The 25048-nt window shown below is 39.1% G+C and overlaps 1 protein-coding gene across 6 annotated transcripts in view; it reads left to right on the plus strand.

Annotated features, from left to right (window-relative positions):
* Window positions 1–25048, plus strand: part of ATRN (attractin) — a 144684-nt gene that overhangs the window by 109458 nt on the left and 10178 nt on the right. For 2 of the 6 annotated variants that reach the window (XM_088789240.1, XM_088789238.1), the window contains exons 25-27: window positions 2301–2362; window positions 18900–18978; window positions 23386–23493. In XM_088789240.1, the coding sequence (XP_088645366.1) occupies window positions 2301–2362; window positions 18900–18978; window positions 23386–23493 (249 nt within the window). Of the gene's footprint in view, window positions 1–2300; window positions 2453–3099; window positions 5775–9474; window positions 10643–18899; window positions 18979–23385; window positions 23494–25048 lie in introns of those variants that run through there. The other 4 variants (XR_012491426.2, XM_019733755.3, XM_019733756.3 and 1 more) reach the window with 4 other exon arrangements.

Genomic DNA, 25048 nt, shown 5'->3' on the forward strand with positions numbered 1-25048 from the left:
TAGGTTTGTTACGATTTTAAATTGGACATGAATGTGGTGCGGCCCTGTTTTACCAAGAAAAAAACATGCTGATAGTCGGGATCCCAACGCTGGGGAGTATTGCATGGCACAGAGCATGTAGACACCTGGTAGGTCCTCAGAAGGGCCATTGGCATCCAAACTTGCTGGCACCCACAATGAGGAAAAATGTCTCACAGATTTCTGTAAGTCTAAACACTGAGGACGTACTAATGTTTTAAAAGGTTAAATTCTATAAACAATTGAATGGACTAGAATCTGTTTCCTTCTCCTCCTTTATGTGTTGTAACCTGGCATCTTCATTCCTCAAGATTAAATAACTTTGTTTATATAATTGTCCTTCTGTCTAACTAAGAAGGCTTTTGTGGGAGGACTGTAGCCATATTCTCAAGGAGCCTCCTTATTTGGGACTGGTTACCGTAATCAGTGAAGGAAAAGCAAAGAATGTGGGTGTCTTATCTATGATACGAAATCTGTTATCTTTGTATTTCTGATTATAAATGATGGCTAAAGGAAGGACACAAAATCTTCAAATTCTGTGCCCCATAGTATTCTGTGGCCTGAATAGATAGTATTGGTACTTTATGGAATGTCAGAAAGAAAATAAGACCATCAAAAAGCAGACAGTGGAAATCTCTCTGCCTCTGAGTCTCGCTGGAAAGAGCGCACAGCATGGAATTGTTACTGTGCGGAGTGTGGGCAAAGCACTTTCCTTGCATTGCCACAGCGTGGGAGTAGCTGCCTAACTAACAGAGAGGGGTTTGGGTAGGATTAGGGAAAGAAATGCTAATCATTTACTTCTCTGATTCTTGTCATACTTATTGTCTGTACTGGAAGTTACCACTTTATTCAGTAATTGTTTCATCTGTAGTACCATTCTTTCCAAGGAGGGCTTGTGTTCCCTTAAAAAAAAGCAGGGAATACATCATAACATCTGGCTAGGACTACAAACCCTGTTTCCCCAAAAATAAGACCTAGCCAGACAATCAACTCTAATGCGTCTTTTGGAGCAAAAATTAATATAAGACCCAGTCTTACAGTAAAATAAGACCCGGTATTATATCATATCATATGTCATATACCATACCCAGTCTTATAGTAAAATAACACCCGGTCTTATATTAATTTTTGCTCCAAAAGACACATTAGATCTGATTGTCCAGCTAGGTCTTATTTTCGGGGAAACACGGTATATGTATCATAGGTAGTGATAAGGACACAATTGTCATACTTAGTAATAAATCCTGATGTGCACATTTTTTCATATTCTAATACCTTTACAATCAAGATGCATCTTACAGTCCATGTTTTTAAAAGCATTTGTTATAGTTTAATTGACAGTGTTTTTTCATTTTGAGGGGGCAGTGTTTTTTCTGAATAGTACACAAAATAATGCCTCTTTTATTCAGTGGTATCATAGATTTGATGAACTACATGAGAGCTTTTTTTTATATTCTTGGTATAAAGATTTTTACCTGTATGATGAAGTTATTTAAGTCCCAACTGATGTTATATTAACTATCAGGTGATATTCAATATAGTATAATTGCGATACGGTTAAACAGAAGGACAGTGTCTTAAAGTGAGTTCACACTGAGCCCATAAAGTTGATGTAATGAAGGGCACAACATGAGGCTACCTACCTCCAGGTAGATCAAGAATAGGAATTTGAAGTTAACCAGGAGAGTATTTTTGTCTGGAGGAAGGCACAAGGAGGTAACAAGCAAACTGACTTTCCTGTCATTAGGTTTTCACAGAGCAGTCCGAGAGGTCTTCGTGGTCAGACTCTAAGAACTTAGATACGATATCCTGAGCAGAGGGGCACTGGCGGAGGTTGTTGAAGCCTCGGAATACAGGAAGTTCTCACTGAACATCATTGATGGCTTCTGTGACTTTAAGCACAACAGTGTATAACAAAACTAATTTTACCACAGGCTAATTGATATAAACAAGTTAAGTTCTCATCAATGAGAATATACGAGAATGTGAGTTCTCATCAATGCTCATCATTGATGGGCATCTCATCAATGTTATGTAAGGAAATGCTGTTGAGTATAACAACATTATTTGAGGACCTGCTATATTACTTTTTGGTTGGCAGTTAAGCAATAAAAGAAACTAAAGGGATGAGGCACTTTTTCTCAAGTGAAAAAAATTTCATTAATCTCTTCTCTAAAATTTAAAGTATGTCTTTCAGCTTAACTCTTGAACCGAGAAGGCTGAGGTAATGGAGCTGCTATTTTGTAACCCACCTAATCACACTACTTGTTTTTCTGTCACAGATTGCCTTCTCCCAGCACAGCAATTTTATGGATCTGGTACAGTTCTTCGTGACTTTCTTCAGGTAATTTCACTTATGCAAACTATATCTGTTCTTTAATTCAGGTACTTAATTCCATTAATTATCAGCTCATAAAAGATAATGTGAATAACCGTGTGATTGCACAACAGATCAAACTTACTATATTTATGTTCCTGAAAAGTTACATGTCAGTAACAATAGTGTAAATTCAGTCTAATCTGACAAAATGAAAACAATTTGCTTTGTGTGTTCCAGCTTTTTGAGGCAGCTTTTCATGTACCTATACTAAAATATAGATAATTTGGCCATTCATATCGTGAGAATTTTGGGTTGAAACAATAATTAATAATGATTACAGGCATGTGCTATGTATGTGCTTCCTCTTGATCAAGAGATGATTCAAGTGATTATCCAGAGTTTTAAAGCTAAAATGACTTGTTAGGCCCCTAGGATTCTTTTGTTATTACAGGGTTGGTTTCTTTTTTTAGTTTAATTTTATTTTTGGAAAATACTATATACATGTAATTGGAAAAGACAGGTGCTACAGTGCTTATAAGAGAAAGCAGCGTCCTGGCCCCCACCTTCTCACACCTCACTTCTCCCAATTTCAATTGTTTTAGCTGTGTTTTACTTCTCCATGCTTGCACTGTTCCTTTTTTTTTTTCATTCAGTTATCTTTTGATGTCCTACGATAGAAGATAAGGATTTATTATCTCACATTAACTCCCTCACACAACAAACACATATAAAATTCCCTTCCTCCCACTCATTTAATATAGTTCTATCACAATGCTTGGCTAAATCAGCCTCCCGTTTATGTTATTGTGATCATAAAAAATTCACAGCTGAACTGAACTATGATGATACTTCCCCATTTTTTGGATGGGGGAATCACTCTTTGCTTATCGTAAATGTAGTATTTGCCATATTTGGGTTTTTTTCAGTTGTTTGGTTTTCTATGTAGCTGCCCCTGATTCAATCCTGTACTCTTGACAGTACTGAAAAATCTCTCAGATTGGTCAGATACAAGCAGGTACTCCCTTGGTTTTAGTTTCGCTTGGAGATGTCTGCCTTAGAATCCTCCAGCCTGCTGCTCCCAACTACGCTAGTTCTTGACTCGCTGCACAACTGTCGTCTTGGGAGTTTGCCTTCTCTTACACTGAAATCTGTGGCCCAGATCTTATGTCTTTATCACCCTGTTTATTCCCTGCTTTTATTGGAACACATTCTCCGGTAGGTTTCTGAGAAAAGGTGCAGGGAAGGTAACTTTCTGTGAACTTCCCCGTCTGGAAAAGTCTTAATTTTACCCTCGCATCTGATTCAAAGATTGAAATGGAATTCTAAGTTGGAAATCATTTTCCATTAGAATTTGGAAGGCATTATGCTATTTCTTCTAGCTTCCAGTATAGTATTGAAACGGCTAATGCCATTATAATTCCCACTCCTTATATGGAATCCATTTTCTCTCTGAAAAATTATATTGAAGTATAACATAAAATTACAGAAACAGTTACAAATTATAAGTGTCTAGCTCAATGAATTATCACAAATTGGGCATACTCACGTAACTACTCCCCAGGACAAGAGATGTAATATTACCGGTACCTAGAAGCTCCCCTGTATTTCCAACAACCCCCTCTTCCCCAAAGTTCACTATTTACTACTTCTAAAACTATATATTGCACTTGCCCATATTAAAAATTTATATAAATTAAATCACAACGGAAAATTTTAAATAATTTGAACTGGATAATGAAGTATTAAGAGCTTATAGGACGCTGTTCAAGTTGTTCTTAGAGGGTATAGCTTTAAACCTGTGATTCTCTCTTAGCTGCACAGTAGAAGTACTTAGGGAACTTTGGATGCCTAAGCCATATCCCAGACCAGCCTTACCTCAGAATCTCTAGGGATGGGACTCAAGCATTTGAAAGCTCCTCAGCTAATTCCAAGTGCAGCTAAGGTTGAGATCACTGCTTTATAAAAGCATGTGTTGGAAAAGAAAAAAACACCTTTTTCAGTAAATCAGAAAAAGAAATGCTAATTAAACCTAAAGAAAGAAAGAATATAAATAGAGCAAAATTAATGATATGGGGGAAGAAGTACAATAGAGAGGATTGAAAGAACCACAAGTTGGATTTTTGAAAAGAATAAGCATAATGTTGATAAACTCCTGGCAGATTGACCAAGAAAAAAAGAGAGAAGAAATAAAAATGAGAGCATTACTCCAAATCCTGCAGACATTTTTTTCCTCCAGAAGAATACTTTCTGAATAAATTTATGGGAATAAATTTGAAGATGGAACAGATGGAATGGAACAAATAAATAAAAAGTATATACAACTTACCAAAACTGACACAGAAGAAATAGGACATCTGAATGGTCCTATACATATTTTTACTATAATACCTAACTTAACATTTTCACACAAAGATAACTCAAGGCCCAGGTAGCTTCATTGGTAACTGATAACCCTTTTAAGGAAGAAACAATATTAACCAAGTCTTCTACAAAACAGAAAAAGAGGGAATACTTGCCAATTCATTTTATGAATTTAGCACAACCTGACAAGAATATTATGAGAAATGAATGTAAGCCGGTCTCACTCATGAAGGAAGAAGCAAAAATCTACTAATATAAAAAGACTACTATATCATGACCCAGTTGGGTGTATTCCAGGAGTTGCAAGGTTCACTTAACATCAGAAAATCAATCAGTGTAATCACATTAATTGTATAAAAGAGGGGAATAATAATAGGAGGAAGCACTTGATACGATTTAATATTATTTATTTAAAAATCTTAGGAAACTAGGAATAGAAAGAAACTTCTTTATTTTTGGGGGGGTTGGGGTGTTAGTATCATTTTTTAAATAATTTTTTTATTTTTCAATTATAGTTGACATACAATTATATTAGTTTCAAGTATACAACATAGTGATTAGACATCTGTGTAACTTACAAAGTGATTTCTTTGATAAGCGTAGTACCCTCTGGCACCATACATAGCTATTACAGTATTGTTGACTATATTCCCTATGCTGTACTTTACATCCCCATGACTATTTTGCAACTACCAGTTTGTACTTCTTAATCCCTTTACCTTTTTCATCCAGCCCCCAACTTCCCTCCCCTCTGGCAACCATCAGTTTGTTCTCTGTATCTATGAGTCCATTTCTGTTGTTTATTCTTTGGTTTTAGATTCCAAAAATAAGTGAAATCATATGGTGTTTGTCTTTGTCAGACTTATTTCACTTAGCATGACACCTTCTAGTTCTATCCGTGTTGTCACAAATGGTAAGATTTCATTCTGTTTTATGGCTGAGTAATATTCCATTGTATATATGTACCACATATTCTTCATCCATTCATCCATTAATGGACACCCAGGTTGCCTCCATGTCTTGGCTATTATAAATAATGAAGCAATTAACATATGTATGCACATGTCTCTTTGAAGTAGTGTTTTGGGTTTCTTTGTATAAATACCCAGAAGTGGAATTATTGAGTCCTTTTTTTTGTCTCTTGTTATAGCCTTTGTTTTAAAGTCTATCTTGTCTGGTATAAGCATTGCTGTCCCAGCTTTTTTTTTTTTTTCCAATTTCATGAAATATCTTTTTCCATCCCTTTAGTTTCAGTCAATATGTGTCTTTCCATCTGAAGTGAGTCTTTTGTAGGCAGTATATGTAAAGGTATTGTTTTCTTATCCATTCAGCCATCTTATGTCTTTTGATTGAAGCATTTAATCCATTTAAAGTAATTGTTGAGAGATACTCGTTATTGCCATTTTATTATTCATATTTGTGATTTTTTTTCTTCTTCTTCTTAAAAAAATCCCGTTAATATTGCTTGTAATACTGGTTTGGTGATGATGAACTCTGTTAACTTTTTCTTGTCTGGGAACCTCTTTATCTGTCCTCAATTCTAAATGATAGGTTTGCCGGGTAGAGTAATCTTAGTTGTAGGTCCTTGCTTTTCATCACTTTGAATATTTCCTGTAAGTCCCTTCTGGCCTGCAAAGTTTCTGTTGAGAAATCAGCTGACAGTCTTACGGGATCTCCCTTATAGGTAACTAACTCCTTTTCTCTTGCTGCTCTTGAGAGTCTCTGTATTTAACCTTTGGCATTTTAATTATGATGTATCCTGGTGTGGGCCTCTTTGGGTTCATCTTGTTTGAGACTCTCTGTACTTTCTGGGCTAGTATGTCTATTTCCTTTGCCAGGTTAGAGTAGTTTTCCATCGTTATTCCTTCAAATAGATTTTCAATTCCTGATCTCTCTCTCTTCGCCTTCTGGTACCCCTGTGATGTGAATGTTGTTATGCTTGATGTTGTCCCAGAGGCCCCTTAAACTATCCTCATTTTTTTGGATTCTTTTTCCTTTTTGCCGTTCTGATTGGGTGTTTTCTGCTACCATATCTTTCAAATCACTGATTTGATTCTCTGCTTCATCTGATCTACTGTTGATTGCCTCTAATGTATTCTTTATTTCAGTAATTGTATTCTTCATTTCTGAAGGGTTCTCTTTCATGTTTTCTATCTCTATTTTTATGTTTCCTATCTTTTTGTTGAAGTTCTCACTGAGATCATTGAGCATTCTTATAACCAGTGTTTTGAATTCTATATCTGGTAGATTGCTTGTCTTGATTTTGTTTAGTTGTTTTTTCTGGAGCTTTGTTCTGTTCTTTCATTTGGGACATGTTTCTTTGTTTCCCCATTTTGGCTGCCTCCCTGTGTGTGTTTCTGTGTATTAGGTAGGGATGCTATGTCTCCCAGTTTCAGAATGGTCTTATGTAGTAGGTGTCTTGTGGGGCCCAGAGGTGCAGTCTCCCTGGTCACCTGAGCTGGGTGTTCCAGGTGTGTCCCTTGTGTGGGTTGTGTGTGTCCTCCTATTGTAGTTGAGCCTTGGTTGCTGTTGGCACATCAGTGAGAAGGATTAACCCTCAGGCTGATTGGTTGTGAGGACTGGCTGTGACTACAGTGGAGGAGGAGCTGTTGTGCAGTGGTTGACCCTAGAGAGCAGGGCTCACTTTAGCGAGGCTCTGTTTCTGTTGAGTCTGCCCTTGAGTGTGTCATTTGTGGAGGTGGTTGGGTCATGCTCTGGTGTGGTCTGAAGCTGGCCACTAGGTGTGTTGGTTCTGGGGCTTCTTAGGAGGGGCTCAGTTGTATGCCAAAGTCAACTGCTGCCTGTACTCTGCCCAAGGCCACTTGGTATGAGCTACAGAGGAATATGCAGATGGTCGCCACCTGTGCTGGGCTTGGCGGTGCCTGGGAGAAGCTAAGCTATGAACCCAGGCCAGTTGCCTCTAGTGCCAGGCTTGGGACTGCTTAGTAAGATGTACAGGGTATGCTAAGGCCAGATGCAGGTTGTTTGGGGTTTGTGAACCTTTGAGGGATTTTAGGAAAGGTCGAAGCATGAGCGAAGACAGGCTATTTGTATGGAAAAGCCACAATAAGTGGCTTGGGTGTGTCCTTAGTTGAGCGGGGCAGGGTCTCAGGGAATCACCAGGGTGGGGAGAACAGTGTTAGCCAGTTTGATGCAGACTCACATATGGCGGCTGCCTGTGTCAGCACACTGGAAGTGGGGAGGGCTCAACAAAGAAACAACGGATTCTGCCAGCACTTCTGTCTGGGAAAAAGCTGCTGCAGCATTGGAGCTCAGAGCAAGGGAGTCTGTCAGCGAGTGAGTCCGTGCACAGGCCCTTTAAGAGGAACTCTGGGACTCTAGCAGCCCACCATCTCACTCAGCCACAATCTCCGCTGGTTTTCACATCCAGAAGTTGTGGGGACTTCTCTTTCAGGCATTGGCACTCTGGTCTGAGACCCCTCGCTCCTCCAAATCCGAGATAACCCTCTTTATTTTTTAACTGCCACATGTGGGTGTAGGATTAGCCTGTTCTGCGTCTCTACCCTTCCTACCAGTCTCAACATGGCATCTTCTGTATATCCTTAGTTGTCAGACTTCTGTTCAGCTAGACTTCAGGCGATTCTCAATGATGGTTGTTCTATAGTTGTAATTTTGATGTGGTTGTGAGAGAAGGCAAGCACAGCGTTTACCTGCTCCTCCATCTTGACTGGAAGCTACAAAGAAACTTCTTAAAATTTGGGCCTGCCGGGTGGCTCAGGCGGTTGGAGCTCTGTGCTCCTAACTCCGAAGGCTGCCGATTCGATTCCCACATGGGCCAGTGGGCTCTCAACCACAAGGTTCAACTTGTGCCGGTTCAACTCCTCGAATCCCTCAAGGGATGGTGGGCTCGGCCCCCTGCAACTAAGATTGAACATGGCACCTTGAGCTGAGCTGCCTCCCAGATGGCTCAGTTGGTTGGAGCATGGGCTGTCAACCACAAGGTTGCCAGTTCGATTCCTCGACTCCTGCAACGGATGGTGGGCAGCGCTCCCTGCAATTAAGATTGAACATGGCACCTTGAGCTGAGCTGCTGCTGAGCTCCCAGATGGCTCAGTTGGTTGGAGCGCCTCCTCTCAACCACAAGATTGCCGGTTTGACTCCCGCAAGGGATGGTGGGCTGCGCCCCCTGCAACTAGCAACAGCAACTGGACCTGGAGCTGAGCTGTGCCCTCCACAACAACTTGAAGTTGAACAGCACCCTCCACAACTAAGATTGAAAGGACAACAACTTGACTTGAAAAAAAAAAAAAAGTCCTGGAAGTACTCACTGTACCTCAATAAAGTCCTGTTCACCTTCCCCAGTAAAAAAAATCTTAAAAAAAACCCAAAAAACAAACTTCTTAAAATCTGATCAAGGAACAATATATACAAGCCAAGCCAACAGCAAACCACATTTTAATGGTAATATGTTTGAAGCTATCTCTTTGAGTTTGGGAACAAGACAAAGATGCCATTGTCATTTAATTTCATTCAACATTGTGATAGAGGTTCTAGCCAATATAGTAAGATAAGTAAAATACATAAGAACTGGGGGGAAAATCATCATTACTTACAACATGAGTTTATTGACAGACATGTAAAAGAATCCAGAGGTAAAGTGTTAGGATTAATAGGTGAATTCGACAAAGTTGCTAGACACAAGGGCAGTATTAAAAAGTCAGTTCTGTGTTGTTCAGAGGCATACATCTTTTGCAGCTCTTATCAGTAAAGGCAGATGCTGGCATGAAACCCATACAATTATTTATTTCTCATAGAAACTTATCAGATCTTCTCCTCTTTCTACCATGAAAGAAGAAATCACTTCCTAAGTAATGCTGGGTAGCAGATGGCCTCGTGTCAAGAATCATCCACATCCTGATGGGCCTACTTCCACTTGCTATAAATTGATGAGGTTGAGAAAGAGAAAGAGAGTTGTCAAATTACCAAGTTACCCTTTCAATATAAAGCTCACCTGTAGTGTTTTGTGTTTTGTTTTCCGTTGTTTTTTTTTTACTTTGGTTACTAATACATTTTTTTCACCAGAATGTAAGAGACCCAGCATCCTGCATAGCCTTTAATTAGTTTCTGAATTATGAAATCTCTACCAAGAAGCAACTGGTGGTATCCCTCAAATTTCAAAAAGAGATAAGAATTCTAATAAACAAATATATTCAGTGTTACTAAGGGGAAGATCAATTATATTTCTATATTTCACCAACGAAAATACAATTTACCTATGTTTTTGCTATTTTGATTAATAAAATTCTTCAAAATTACAACACATCTCGATCAAGAAATAATGACCAAGAAAAAAATGGGAAAGTGGGGAGACAATCCATTAGCCCTCCTGGATAATGAGTGTTTTGTTGAGCAACAGTGATCAGTGTGGCACTGGCACAAAATCAGATTGACCAGTGGAATACAATACATAACCAAAGAAACAGATAAAATTTAAAAGATTCAAATCTGTTTTACGTGATGAAAAATTACATGGAAATAAAAAGTAGGTAGTAACAAACAAGAAACTCAAAGGTCAGTGTAGACTTATTGGTCCCTAATGACATGTAGCCCGTGAGCACTTGAAATGTAACTCGTGTGACTCAGAAACTGAATTTTTTATTTCCTTTAATTTTGACTAATTTAAATATAATTTAAAAACTGATACTTGATTCAGTTATCAGAAAACTTTTAAGTATGTTTAGAACAACCTGGATATGTGAATCTACTTTTTCAAATATGAATTTTATGAAATCTAAATACTGATCAAATATTTCCTAATAAAAATTTAATGTTCAAATTGAGAGATATGCTTATAAGTATAAAACACTAGATTCTGACAACTTAGTAGAAAATAAGAAAGTAAAATATCTCAATTTTTATATTGGTCACATGTTCAAATAATGTTTTGGCTAGCTTGGGTTAAATAAAACTTATTAAAATTAATTTTACCTGTTTCTTTTTACTTTTTTAATGTGACTACTAGAACATTTAAAATTACATATGTGGCTCACATTAAATTTCTATTAAACAATAATACAGATAATACAAAGGGAAAAAAGATTATAGGGACAACATATAAATTTATGATGAAATAATGCTAAACTAATCCAAGTATTTTAAAGCAAAAATATCAGATCTTTATTCAGACTTTTTAAAGTGGAAAATCAGCATGAAGACAAGAATTCTTATAACGTCCTAAAAGTAATGCATATTCATAGTAAAACGTCAAACAAAATTAAAATAAAGTAAAAACTCAAACTTTCCCTAATCCTACTCTTTAGAAATTACCACTGTTAATATTTTGGTGTTCATGTCTCCATACTTGTTTCTGTTTTTAAATACTACATATAAATTGTGGTTTTCCTGATTCTTTGGTTTACAAAATGGGCTACCTCCTTACATATTATTCTATAACTTGCTTTTTTCCCCTCTGTTCTGTGGTTTTTCCCATGTGGAAATACACCTCTCTTTTTTTTTTTAATTAAAGTTTATTGGGGTGACAATTGTTAGTAAAATTACATAGATTTCAGGTGTACAATTCTGTAATAGATCATCTATATCTCACATTGTGTGTTCACCACCCAGAGTCACTTCTCTTTCCATCACCATATATTGGATTCCCTTTACCCTCATCTACCACCCCCTCCCCTTTACCCTCTGCTAACCACTAAACTATTGTCTGTGTCTGTGAGTTTTTGTTTTTCCATTTGTTTGTCTTGTTCTTTTGTTGTTTTCAGTTATATATACCACATGTCAGTGAAATCATATAGTTCTCGACTTTTTGTGTCTGACTTATTTCGCTTAGCATATACTCTCAAGACCCATCCATGATGTCACAAATGGTCCTAGTTCATCTTTTGTTATGGCAGAATAGTGTTCTATTGTGTATATATACCGCAACTTCTTTATCCGTTCATCTATCGAAGGACATTTTGGTTGTTTCCATGTCTTGGCCACTGTAAATAAAGCTGCAATGAACATTGGAGCACATATGTCTTTACAGATAAATGTTTTCAGATTTTTTGGGTATATACCCAGGAGAGGGATTGCTGGGTCATATGGTAATTCTCTTCTTACACACTGCCTTCTATAGCGGCTGCACCAGTCTGCATTCCCACCAACAGTGATATACCTCATTTTTTAAACAACTTTTCCCATAGTATGAGTACCATATTTTATTTAACCATTCCTCTTTTGACTTACTCTTAAATTGTCCTCAATGTTTGTTGCATATGTCTGCATTTTTCTGTGAATATTCTCTCAATAGTTTTTTATTCTATAATTGCTATATCAAAATGGGGAAACACTGCCAGATGTCCCCTCAGGACAGTTGCATGAATTTACACTCCTGCAGCAGGAATGTAATTTATCTTACTATTTCTGCCTCTCTCTCTTGTTACTACTATTATTAGTTCTTAGCAACCCTAGAAATTGTCATTATTTTTAACTTTGCTAATCTGGGAAGTATCATTGGTATCTTGTTTTAATTTGGACTTCTTTTAATTATGAGTAATATTTACTGATCTCTTATAGCTCTCATTTTGAATTACCTGTCCGTATCCTATGACCACATTTCTATTTGCCTTTTTCTTACTGAAATTTAGGACCTCGTTATATTTTGTAACTGTTAGCATGTGTGTGTCTTCAGTTGTTTGTCTTTCCTGGTATTTTTCACCAAGCACATCTGACCGTCTTTTCCTATGTTTTCTTCATGAGTACCTCCTTTTTTTATGTTTAGGTCTTCCTTTATCCATCTGGAATCTATTAATATTTGGATATAGCTTTACTTTTTTCCCAAATGGGTAGACTTCAGAAACTTGTCAATGAATCAATGCAGGATATCAAATGATCTCTAATTCCAAGGCCACACCACCCACTGGGCCAGAAATTCACTCTCTACTTCATTTCCTTTTTTCAGAGTATGTCCAGCTTAGTTCATTGGAGCTGAGTGGGGACAGGACCTCTGCCCCAAATGATGCAGTGCCAGCAATATGGAATGCTGGAAATTTGATGAAAGTTCTACCCATTTACAAGGAAATCTCTTCCTTCCATAGAAATGTAGATTTCAGAAGGAAACTGCCCCCTCTTGGGTTACCACAGAAAAGTTAAAATCCCAAGGTCTCTTGCCACTATTCCCAACATTTCATTCTGCTTAGTGCCAGGCAGCCAGGACTCAATGACACCAGCCATCTTCCACAGTTCCTCCAGCATAGGGCCACAGAATCATCCTGTATTCTTGCAAATACAGTATTTCATGGATCTTTGCCCTGTGACTTCCACCAAATTATGAATTCCTCTAAAATAATTGTCATTTCCTTTCTTTTTGGCCATGTGAGCAGCAGGGCCTGGAGGGGCAGTGCACTCAGTCTGGTTCTCTGCATGTGCCTCAAAGGTCCCTGTTCACCTCCTGACCTCTCGTATCTTACCTCCTTCAAAACCCAGCCTTAGCGTCTGTTCTCTTTAGTCACATCCTGGCACATTCACCCCAGAGTCCACCCCTTCTTGGACTGTGCCCTACTTGTTTTTATTATAGCACATTGGGATTTCTCTAGATTTTGGCTATTGCAGTAAAGCTATTTTGTGTATCTGTGTTTCAAAAAGGGGTTGGGGGTCACTTCTATTGCTCAGGAAATGTCAGGGGTTTTCAGAAGCTCTGTGCCAGGAACTCAGGACAAAGACCAAATGTATATTTTTGATTATACCACTCTTACCTTCAAATCTTGGCATAGTGTCACTTCCTCCAAGATTCTATCCCAGAACCCCAAACTAATCCATCTCTCCTGGCTCTTCTCTCCCATAGAACCATATTCCATCATGGTACTTACCACAATTTTTTGTTTTACTTAATATGTGTCCACATTGAGACTCAAAGCTTCAAGAGAGCAGGAACACTCTCTTGTTCATCCCTGTACACACACATACCGTTAGCATCATGCTCAAGTATATGTGGAAAGAAAACTAACCCCTCAGAAGCGCAGGGTCATAAGGAACCATAGGCACCACCCTCTCTGAGGGAAAAAAGCTAGTGGTGCTGGTTAGTGGCTTGCTTTTAAAGGGATGCAGGGACCACAGGCTAACTCAGTAGTTCCAGTAGCAGGTGTGCTCTATTCTTGGAACGTGTACTGAATGAGATGGCCCTGCTGCCAAGTACCAGTCCCGTGAGGATTATCACTTCTGCTGATTGGCGGAAGACTGAATGGAACCATCGGCGTCTTTAGGGACCACAGAGTCTTGTGTAATAAACAAGCGCAGATGGTGTTTCCATCACTTCTCCCTTTTGAAGGTGGAACCTTTGGAAAAGAATACAGAACTTCTGGATTTTGTTTAAGAACTAGGAGTGATGAGCTTTTGACAGAGAATAGAGTCCTTTTCATGAGAATGGGAAAGAAAATATTTTCCCAGAGCAAGTTAACCAGGTCCAAAAGGATTTGCGGGAAACATATAAGGAGAGGAGGAAAGGATTCCAGGTAATCCTCAGCACTCTGAAGAACAGCTCATATAATACAAAAAAGAGAATTAGATGGGGGAGGGGCTCAGTGATTCAAATATGAAAACCAGTGTGAGGAGAGTTCTAAAACATCATTCAGACTCAAGCAGTGAAGTAAACTCTAGATCCTGACAAATCTGTTAAGCCTTGTTTGTGTCTTACTGAGATGTTTCTCCAGACTCCAGTAAGAGCCTTGTGTATAAAGAGGAAGATAATAAGACCCACTCCCTTGCTTGCTCTGACAATCAAATGAGTAATGTATGCGAAAGGGTTTTGTGTCTGGGATGATGCACTGTGGTTAGGATGACTGTTACTAGTAAGAGGAGGAGAGACACACCACTGAAAATCTGTGGCTGGGGTTACAGGTGCCTTAGAGGGCAACATTTGAGTGAGGATAAAAAGGAGAAACAGGTGATGTCACACTACCTGGCCCAAAGGGGGAATGTAATGGGAAATTCTTAATGTAGGCAAGGTACAATGTTTTCATAAAATTTGATTATCTGAATTTCTGCTGAGACTCTTGTCGGATAGACAGCAGACATTTGACAAATCCATGACTCATTGACCAATTCATTTTCCAGAAGATGGAAGTAATGGGGTCCTGCTGCTCCAGATCTCATTCTGATCAGAGTGGTGAAGTGCAAATCACAAGCACTTGGGAAGAAGCTGCAGTGTCTCTATGCTCAGGCTGGCTGGGAGGTCAGGACCGGGCCAGGAAATGAATATGTTGTTTTAGGAAGGCTAGACTTGTACGCACAAGAAAAGACCATTCTTTAATAGCCTCACTCTCCAGAAGGAAACTTCAGGGCACTCAAAAATTATAGTTGAGCTGGTGAGAAATAGTCTGTTTCTCGGAGCTTTTAGACAAATTATGAGTTTTCAAAAAACATACAAAAGATGAAAAGAACTAGAATGAAGGCATGGATTTTTGAGAAGTCTCAGGAAAGTATAAGCCTCTGAGAGGCAGAGACAAGTTTAGAACAAACGAGGCTAAAGGATTCTTGATTTCTCCTTAGGTACAGTGTTGACAGGAAGTAAGGGACCCTTTTCCTGGGGTCAGTGTCCTAGAGTTGGAAGGTAAACGTTAAGAGTGACATTTGAATGACATTGGCAAAATGGGAATAATTATCAAGGTTAGGTAATGGGCATATAGGAATTCCCTAGACTGTTCTATTTCTGTGTATGTTTGAAATTTTTCATGATACATTTCTTTAAATTACATTTGTATTTAAAAATACAGAAAACAGTTGATAAGAGGGACTGTAGCAGGGTGAACACTGTACCAAATAAATTAGTGGTAGGAGAAAAAGAAGGGAGGTTGTATCAGTAAGTGCCAGCTTTTTTGAAAAAGCTAGTAAATCCTTCATTGTTGTATTATCCTAGGAGAAATCATCATGTATCAGCTTTGAGGGACAGTCACTGTATGTTGGTATGCTGTTTGTGTCACTTCTTAAAGCTGGAACATGCAGAAGGAGCTGGGTTGGTGTTTTCAATAGGTCTGCATAGAAGACAGAAGCCCCACCCAGGCCTGGGGGGAAAGGGGCACAGACTTCTGGGCTTCGCTGTTTTACAGCTCTGTATTGAGAGGGCGGTCCCAAGAGAAGCCGCTGACCAGCGTCCAGCCAGCCCGGAACTCAGCTGCATCAGCAGTGTCTTGACCAATTTCGAAGCTGTTCTCATTCGCTTCCTGTCCTTCCATGTGGATTTGCTGCCTCCTTGTGTTTCTCTATTAGAATAAAAATAACAAAAATCAGGATTATGCATGGAAACCAAGAAAGACTGAGGTTACTCTTCTTCTCAGATTCCTTTACTGCCTCTTCATGTTCTCCCCAGTTTCTCACTGTTGGGGTGCCCCCTAGGGCATTCTTACGTATTTGTACTCAGTCCCTTGGTGACCTCATCCAGACTGATTACTTCAAATACCGTATATGTGATGATGACTCCCAAATGCAGTGTCCAGCCCAGAACTGGCACCTAGACGCCAGGCTCTTGTATGTGCCCCTAACATCTCCCCGTGGCTGTCGAGTAGATATCTCAGAACTCAGCATGTCCATAACTAAACTTCTAATCTGCTGTCTTGTACCTGCTCACCCAGAGCCTTCCCCATCTAGGTTGATGGCAGCCCCCTCAGTCAAAAAAACCTTGATTCCTCTCTTTCTTCCATAACCTATATCCCATCAGGAAATCCTGTTTACTCGACCTTCAATCTATGGCCAGATTCCAGAGTGCTTTTCACACCCCTGCTACTACCACTCCAGTCTGAGCCACTGCCATGTGTCATCTAGACTACTGGTTTCCCTATTTCTGCCATGAGAACCCTAATGGTTTCCACGGTGTAAGTGAAATCACGACACTTCTCTGTTCAAAACCCTGCACGGGCTCCTCACCTCCCTCAGTAAAATCCGACACCCTTACGCCCATAGGGCCCTCCATGACCTCCCATCTCCTTACATCTCTGCCTTCATCTCTGGCCTCCTCACTCCACTCCAGCCTGGCCTCCTGGGGTTCCTCAAGCAATCCCAGGCCTTGCACCGGCTGGGCCCGTTGCCCAGGGGTGTTTCTGTCGACATCCCAACACCACCTCCCACACCTCCTTCAGGTCTTTGTTCACCTGTGCCTTCTCAAGAAGTAAGGCCCATGTGACCATCCTGCTTTAGAGTGCTGGTGGCACGCTCAACCTCTTTTCCTTTATCATGTTTTCTTTCTGTGGCATTTACTACCTTCTGACATGCTCCATAATTTGCTTTTTGGTATTGTCTGCTGTTTGTCTCCACCTGCTAGAATGTAAACTCCATGGGAACAGTGGTCTTTTGTTCTGTTCATCGATGTGTTCCATGAGTCTAGAACAGGAGCGGGCCCCATGAAGTACTGATAAAAAGGAAAACAGACTCAGGGAGGAGGAAGGACTGGCAGTGTCAGGACAGCCGAGAGGCCCAGCAAGATAGGAACTGAAGGCTTTCTACTTAGTGATGACCCTGGGGCCCCTTCTCTTTCGTCAGGTGCCCACTCTTGTGCATCTTGGGGAAGTGGTAGAATGTCAGAGCCTTGAGGTGTCTGTTTCTGAAAGAGGAGAAGTTCAGTCATCAGAGCATCTTACAGTGGAGAGCACCTTTTTCCAGCCAGCATGGGAGGCTGCCTTGGGGTCAGCATTGGATGCACTGAGACTGACATTCAGGAAGCCGCCCCATCCTGCAAATGCAGAGCTCAGCAAGAGGGTTCCTGACTCCAGGAGCCAACAGCCTCATGCCTGTGGAACACTCTAGAATAATACTCTGTAGCAAGCCTCTTTTAAAAGTTAATAAGTGAAAATGCCAGTTTCAAAATAAGCAGTTACCTAAGAGGCATATTTTGTTAGGCTCATTAATCCTTTTAACCAGAAGTTAGTTTTTCTCTGCTGTCATAGTAGCTTTTCAAACCATTCAGTGCCTGGTTTATAACTGAGAGAAAGTTGAAATCACTTGCAGTTACATGGCCACTGGGAATTAGTCTCTCCTAATACTTTTAAGAAAGGTGTTGGCTTGAGTTTGATAGTTCTATTTTACAAAAAAGAAAAAAAAAACACACACACAAAGAAAAGTATGTATTTACTTTATAAAAATATAATTGAATGTGTCGCGTCCAGCGCAACAAGAGCTGTGGGAAGCAGGAAGGGCGGCGCAGGGTTAAGAAATAGAGTAGCCAAGAATACAGTGCAAGCTGGGCGAAGGGACTCCAGCCTCAAAGGACTGAGCCCCAAACTGGGCCAACGCATAGCTTTCATTGATTAACAAATGAGGAAATAAAGCTTGTTAATCTCAAGATCTGTGAATTTCACACATTATAGTGGGAAACTGATTCAAACTAATCACCCTTGCCTGCAAGCAACCAGAACCATAAGTCTCAGGATGTGTGTACCTCCCCAAGGGACAAAACTTTATGCATATGAATAGATGGAGAACTGATGTTATCACATTATTGAATCTCTTCCCAAACAGAATGTGGGAAGGAATGTAGCCGCAGAGGCAGAGGCTCTCCTTAGCCTGGGGAAGGTGGGGGTCTGTGCCCGCCTCTATCAGCCCTGTGAGTTCTCCAGATGGCCCCTATGCAACTGTGCCTGGCTTAGGTTGTTCCTTTATTGACTAACCAGCCATCCTTTGGGGCCAAACAGGGAGACATAAGGTGTAAAAGCACAAAGTGAAGCAGACTTCTGTCTCACAGACTCTCCTTTCTTTAGGGGTAGGTACGAGGGGACAGACAGGTACGCTGCTGCCTGGCAGCATGAATATATAATTACACGTAAATTTATTCTACATTTACCTCTTATACAAAGTCGATTGTTACTTTAATAACATCTCATTTTATTAGACTTTACCAATGAATGTTTGCTAATTTTGATTAAATAACGTGCTTGTTATTTGTCATAATTATCTTAGAATTATTTTTCTTATTTGGGATAAGCCATGATGGGCCATTCTGATAAAGTTCCAGTGGGAGGTCAGAGCTCTCTCCGAGTACCTTGAGTATCTGTGGGGAAATATAGTCTAAATGTTGGGTCAGGAAGCTCAGCCTATCAAAGTCTTCTCACATTTTGCTTCCTATTTGTGATGACTCATCAAAGAGGAGCTTGGAGGTGGTATCTGGGGGGATGTTTCCCTGCCTGGCCTGAGGTGTGGATGACAGTGGTGCTGATTCTGGGGGCTGGGATAATAACTTGGTACTTTTCCTTTCTCACAGTTGTTTCCTCTCTTTGCTCCTGGTGGCTGCTGTGGTTTGGAAGATCAAACAAAGTTGTTGGGCCTCCAGGCGTAGAGAGGTAAGCCTCAGTGGATAGAAATGAACAATCTCTGTAAGAGCTTTTTCCTTTCTGCATATTTCTCTTAAGCAAGTCAGTGTTAGCTATTTAGTGATAACCGATGGAGACATCCACAGTGAGAATAATGCTACCCTTTCTAGATGGTCAGTAGACTTCAACTGGTGCTATATAAAGTGTAACTAATTCTGCCCCACATGGTTTTAACTTTGTGAAAGGAAACTCTAGTACTGACTTATAAATGCCAGTTTTCCCCTTCCTGCCAGAAGCCCGGTCCTTCACTTAGGCTGGAGATCTGAGGACTCAGGAGCATTGCCTTCACAAGAGCCTTTCATAAGAATGAGAGTAAAATCAGCCCTTTAAGCATCTCAAAAATTTCTCATTATTCAAAGAAAGATAAAGATGTCACGAATTAAATTTTTGCTTGAGTTTCATTTTTTTAATCAGTCTTGATTTATTTGCAGAGCTCCATTCCAAAACTAGTAAGTCAAACAAATATTTACAATTGACAAATCAAATAAACCTGGTTAAAAATTACAACATAAGAACTTTATTGCAACTTTCACTTGTTAATACGCTGCCTTTTAGTCATCATGTCTATTGCATTACTGCTAATGGAAACGCACTAAGATCTAGATTACATGCGCCCCTTCGTTCTATCTACTAATAGCTTTTTCTATATAAAAATTGCTCTCTAGGCAAGATTTAGAAGAGAACGGGAATATCTAAAATTAAAACTCACAGTGGGGCGGCCGGATGGCTCAGTTGGTTGCCAGTTCGATTCCTGCACGGGCCAGTGAGCTGCGCCCTCCATGACTAGATTGAAGGACAACGACTTGGAGCTGATGGGCCCTGGAGAAACACACTGTTCCCCAATAAAATTTTTTTAAAATAAATTAAAACTCAGAAGCACTCAGCCTTCAGCACTGTTCATAGGACACTAGTGTCTGTAATGGTGTTAAGATAGGCTCCAGGATATGGACCTCCTGGGGGCCATGATGCCTTTTCTGACCCATGTAAAGGTGATGTTATCATAGACATATTGTTGCATCCTCATTATTATTTTTAAAATTCAGTGTATAACGTGTTCAGAGGATTTTCTTTTTTTAATATTTTTTAATTGGGGAAGGGGAACAGGACTTTATTGGGGTACAGTGTGTACTTCCAGGACTTTTTTTTTTTTTTGTCAAGTCAAGTTGTTGTCCTTTCACTCTTAGTTGTGGAGGGTGCTGTTCAGCTTCAAGTTGTTGTCCTTTCAGTCTTAGTTGTGGAGGGCGCAGCTCAGCTCCAGGTCCAGTTACCAGTTGCTAGTTGCAGGGGGCGCAGCCCACCATCCCTTGCAGGACTCGAACCGGCAACCTTGTGGTTGAGAGCACACTGGCCCATGTGGGAATCGAACCGGCAGCCTTCGGAGTTAGGAGCTCCAACCGCCTGAGCCACCGGGCCAGCCCCCAGAGGATTTTTTTAATAGCTTGTTACTAAGACATTTTAAAATCCCAATGAATTATACAATGTTCTGAAAAAAAAAAATACAACTTATCCAGATGGAGTAAGAAAGAAGTGGGTGTCACAATAAACTAGTAACCAGGGAAGGAATTGAAAACTTGTCAAAATATTACTCTCCCCACGTACGGCATTAGATCCAGGGAGTTTCAATTTGAGATGAGTTTATGGAGATAATAATAGTCTATTCCTCCAGATGTGTTTATGAGAATTATTTCCAAAACATATATACTGTTACAGAGCAAAGGATAAGATGGAAAGGTTAAGAGAGTCCTAAATCATGTTATGCATAGAAACCTTGAAACCATAACCTGAGAAAGGTAGCACCAAAAAATAAAGGCCAGTGGTATAATGACTGTATGTGCAGCAATGTAACTTATCAGTGTAATAAAAGGATCATTTTATACCAGAAAACCTATTAGAATGTTACATCAGTGGGTAAAAAACAATACCTAAAATTTTAGTAGCAGCCAAGTAACCATTTAGTCATTTTGAAATTTAGCACTCATTTCTAGTTTAAAAATAAAACTCTTAGTAAACTCAAAAATAATACCTCTTTAACACTTTGAAGAATATCTAGATGAAAAAATATTAGTGGTTGTATCAATAAAATCCAGGCAAGTTAGTCATAATAAGAGCTGAAATTTGAGCATTTCTAAATACCAGGCACTGTTCTAAGAGGTTTTATATAGATTAGCTAATTTATTCCTTACAACAACCCTATGAAATAGTTACTGACACCAGCCCTATTTCACAGATAAGGGAGGCTCAGAGAGGCAAAGTAACTTACCCATCATCACACAGTCACCTAGAAGCTGAACTGGGCTTTAAAATTGAGACTTCTTTCTTCACAGGTCATCTAATAATCATGTTAATCTTCACATTCACTTAATTTTGTTCTGGATATTTTAGATTGTGAACTAAGAGAAAGAGAAATAAAAAGTTTTCTTACTATTGGGACAAAATTACTATTTTCAGATACTGAAATACAGTAGAGATTTGCCTACATAAAAATTAATACTGAAGTATATAAAAATAAATAAATGAATAACAAGACAAACAATTGGAAAATATTTACAACATACATGAAAGAAAATAAGGAAAAGGTGAACACCTTGTAGAAAAAAGATGTTTTAAAAAAGCTGTGTTTATTATGCAATTGATCAGCCAGTAAACTCAGCTTTTACTCATGTGACTTAAAATTTCTCTGTTACTGTGAACCTGACCATTCAGAATATATTTCATCATTTCTGAACTGTCAGTCATGATTTATTCCTCTCAGAGTTGTAGAAGAAATGATTTGTTGTTATTTATAACAACAAAAACAATAGCAGTTAGCACTGCTTAATGTCCTTGCTACATCCCAGGCTGTTTTAAATACTTTTACGCACATTATCTCCTTCACTCTTCATAAAGGAACTAAAATGAGAACTGGAGTAGGGTAGACACTCTGTCTTCCTGTGACTCCAGCACTTAGAATAGCACACACACGGGTGGACGGGTGGCTCAGTTGGTTAGAGCACAAGCTCTGGGCAACAGGGCTGCTGGTTCGATTCCCAGATGGGCCAGCAAGCTGCACCCTCTGCAACTAGAATGAAGTCAATGAGCTGCCACTGAGCTCCCGAGTGTCCAGATGGCTCAGTTGGTTGGAGCGCATGCTCTCAAACACAAGGTTGCCGGTTCGACTCCTGCATGGGATGATGGGCTGCACCCCTGCAACTAACAACAGCTACTGGAGCTGAGCTGTGCCCTCCACAACTAAGACTGAAAAGACAACTTGTCCTGGATGGAGTGGATGAGTCCTGGAAATAACACACCACTGTCCCCCAATAAAAAAAAAGTCCTGGAAATACACACTATTCCCCAATAAAGTTCTGTTCCCCTTCCCCAATTAAAAAAAAAAAAAAAAAAAGAATAGCACACACACAACCCAGAGTAAGTTGCTGCATATATTTTTTGAGTAAAGAGACCAACAGCTTTATGAGATGTAGGAATGTTATTATGGGTAATTTAAGAAAATAACATAAAAATGTCCTTCTAAAACAGCCATGATCTACCCAGCCCAAGATTCTCACTTCTACAGTAGTTCCAAGGGGGTCGTCTTCCGTGACATAACCTCAAAGCTTCAATAACATGCCCAGATCTCTGACATCTTTAATGATATGTGATTGGCCACCCACCGTCTGCCGGGCACTGTGTTAGTTAAAGTATCTCATTTGATCCAGCTGACACATCGATGGGATTAAAACCCCATTTCAGAAAGGAAGGAACTCATGCCCACAGACTTTAAATACTTTTTTTTTTAAGGTCACAACTGCTAAATTGGCACAGGAATTCACATCCAAGTCACCCTAAATCCAGAGCCTCTGCTTGTCCCTCTAACTCCGCAAAACTTCACAATTATTTGTGTTTTTAGCTTACACTACTTCTCTGAATAAAGAACTTCCTCTGTTCCTAACTACTGTGTAATGAGGGACAGGTTTTTGTTGCTGTGTAAATACTTGGTTCAAGTTTCAGCAGGAAGAAAGAAAGCCTCGCTTTAATCTAGTAATAAAAATATGAGGGTACACCTGAAACTAATAATTAAAATAATAAATAAAAATTTTAAAAATATGAGGGGATAGGGCTATATCATTTATTTTTATGTATTTAGCAAGCAGGCATCATGGCATTATATCCATACTAAATTATATATATCTAATAGATTAAGATTTTTTTTCAATATAATGACAATACTCATGTTATCTAGTACTGGTTCATGTCCAACTTTCCCCAGCTGTTTCAAAAATATCATTCTGGATTTGATTTATTTGAAAAAGGGAAGATGATGCATTTTTAGTATGTAGTATTCTCTAATAAAACCCCCTCCGTACTCATTGCATTAATTCTTGCTGTACTACTCACCAGCAACTTCTTCGAGAGATGCAGCAGATGGCCAGTCGTCCGTTTGCCTCTGTAAATGTTGCCTTGGAAACAGATGAAGAGCCTCCTGATCTTATTGGGGGGAGTATAAAGGTGAGAATATGATTACAAAGTCCCTATAACTTGTCAAAACTCATGCTTCTAAGTCTGGAAAACCAGAGAGAGGAAGCACGTTATCCTTTTGTCTCATGTTTTCCTCTCTTTCTTTTTTACAATAAGCCAACACACCAAAATTGTTGAGTATTCTCTTGTTTTCATTTTCCAGTCTTTGATTCATGTTGCTAAGCAGTCTCATGTTCAGTGGATTTTAAAATCTAAACACTTTGATAACTCTTTTTGTCTAAGTATTCTGTGGCATAATAGTCTACAACTTGAAAACAGCTAAATTGAACCATTGTTCTTTGTAAGTATTTGGGGGATTATTTTAAAAGGACAAAATCATAATTTACTGTGAATTCTATGGAAAATAAATATTCTGACCCCTCCCCCAAAAGTGATAAGGAAAGTGATAAGACTTTCTCTTTTGACAAAATGATGAAATATTTCAGGTACTCTGAGGAAACAGCCATATATCCTGAATAAAACATACTTATTAAAGCATTACTGAGCTCAGAGGAAGTAGGTAAAATTTCAGGGACCACTCCCTCCTTTCCCTTCCCCAAAAAAAGTACAAACCATAAACCAAAACCAGAATTGTAAGTGGTCTAAAGTGGTTACCAAGGACAAGAGGGGCACTCCTCCATGAATAAGAGCAGAAACAACAGGTGGTAGATTTAGACAGGACTTCAAATGTTAGAACTGAAATCTAAAGACTATAATATAACTGTATGAAATGTTTAAAGAAATAAAAAATGGCATCATGAAATGAGGAAGCCATGAGAGTTAAGAATGGCCAAGCAGATCTGAGAAACAACCAAATGGAACTGTTACAAATTGAAAATATAGTAGTAGAAATTTTAAAAATAACTGTTTACATGTGAAACAACACATCAGACACAAGTGAGGAGAGAGCTTTTGAACTAGAAGATGAATCTGAAAAAATTACGTAGAATGTAGAACAGAGACAAGGAGATGGAAAATATGACAAGTAACAAGGATATGGAGGCTAGAATGAGAAGACCTAACATTGTCAGAGTCCCGTAACATGAATGGAAGAGAGGTAATATTCAGAAAGATAATAGCTGAGAATTATCCAAAACTCACTGAAGTCATGAATATGTGGATTCTAGAAGCAAAACATACCACAAGCAGGATTAAGGAAAGAAAGCAGAGAGAAGGCAGGAGAGAAAGAAAAATACAATTGGGTTTACCATAGTGAAACTTAAGAACTCAAAATACAAAGAGAATATCTTAAAATCAGCCAGGGGGTGGGGGTGGGGGGGATTTCACTACAATGTGGAGAAATTGGAACTTGTGTGATACAGGCACTGTGGAAAACAGTATTGATTTTTTATCAAAAAAATAAAAATAGAATTATCATATGACCCAAAAAATATACCCAAAAAAACTGAAAGCAGGGTCTCAAAGATATCTTTGCACATCCATGTTCATAGAAGCATTAGTCATAGTAGCTAAAAGATAGAAATAACCCAACTGTCCACTGATGGATGAATGGATAAACAAAATGTGGTATATACATACAATGGAA

This window comes from Rhinolophus sinicus, chromosome 13 (assembly GCF_057876585.1).
Source record: "Rhinolophus sinicus isolate RSI-liver-muscle chromosome 13, RSI-T2T, whole genome shotgun sequence".
Classification (NCBI taxonomy): Eukaryota; Metazoa; Chordata; class Mammalia; order Chiroptera; family Rhinolophidae; genus Rhinolophus; species Rhinolophus sinicus.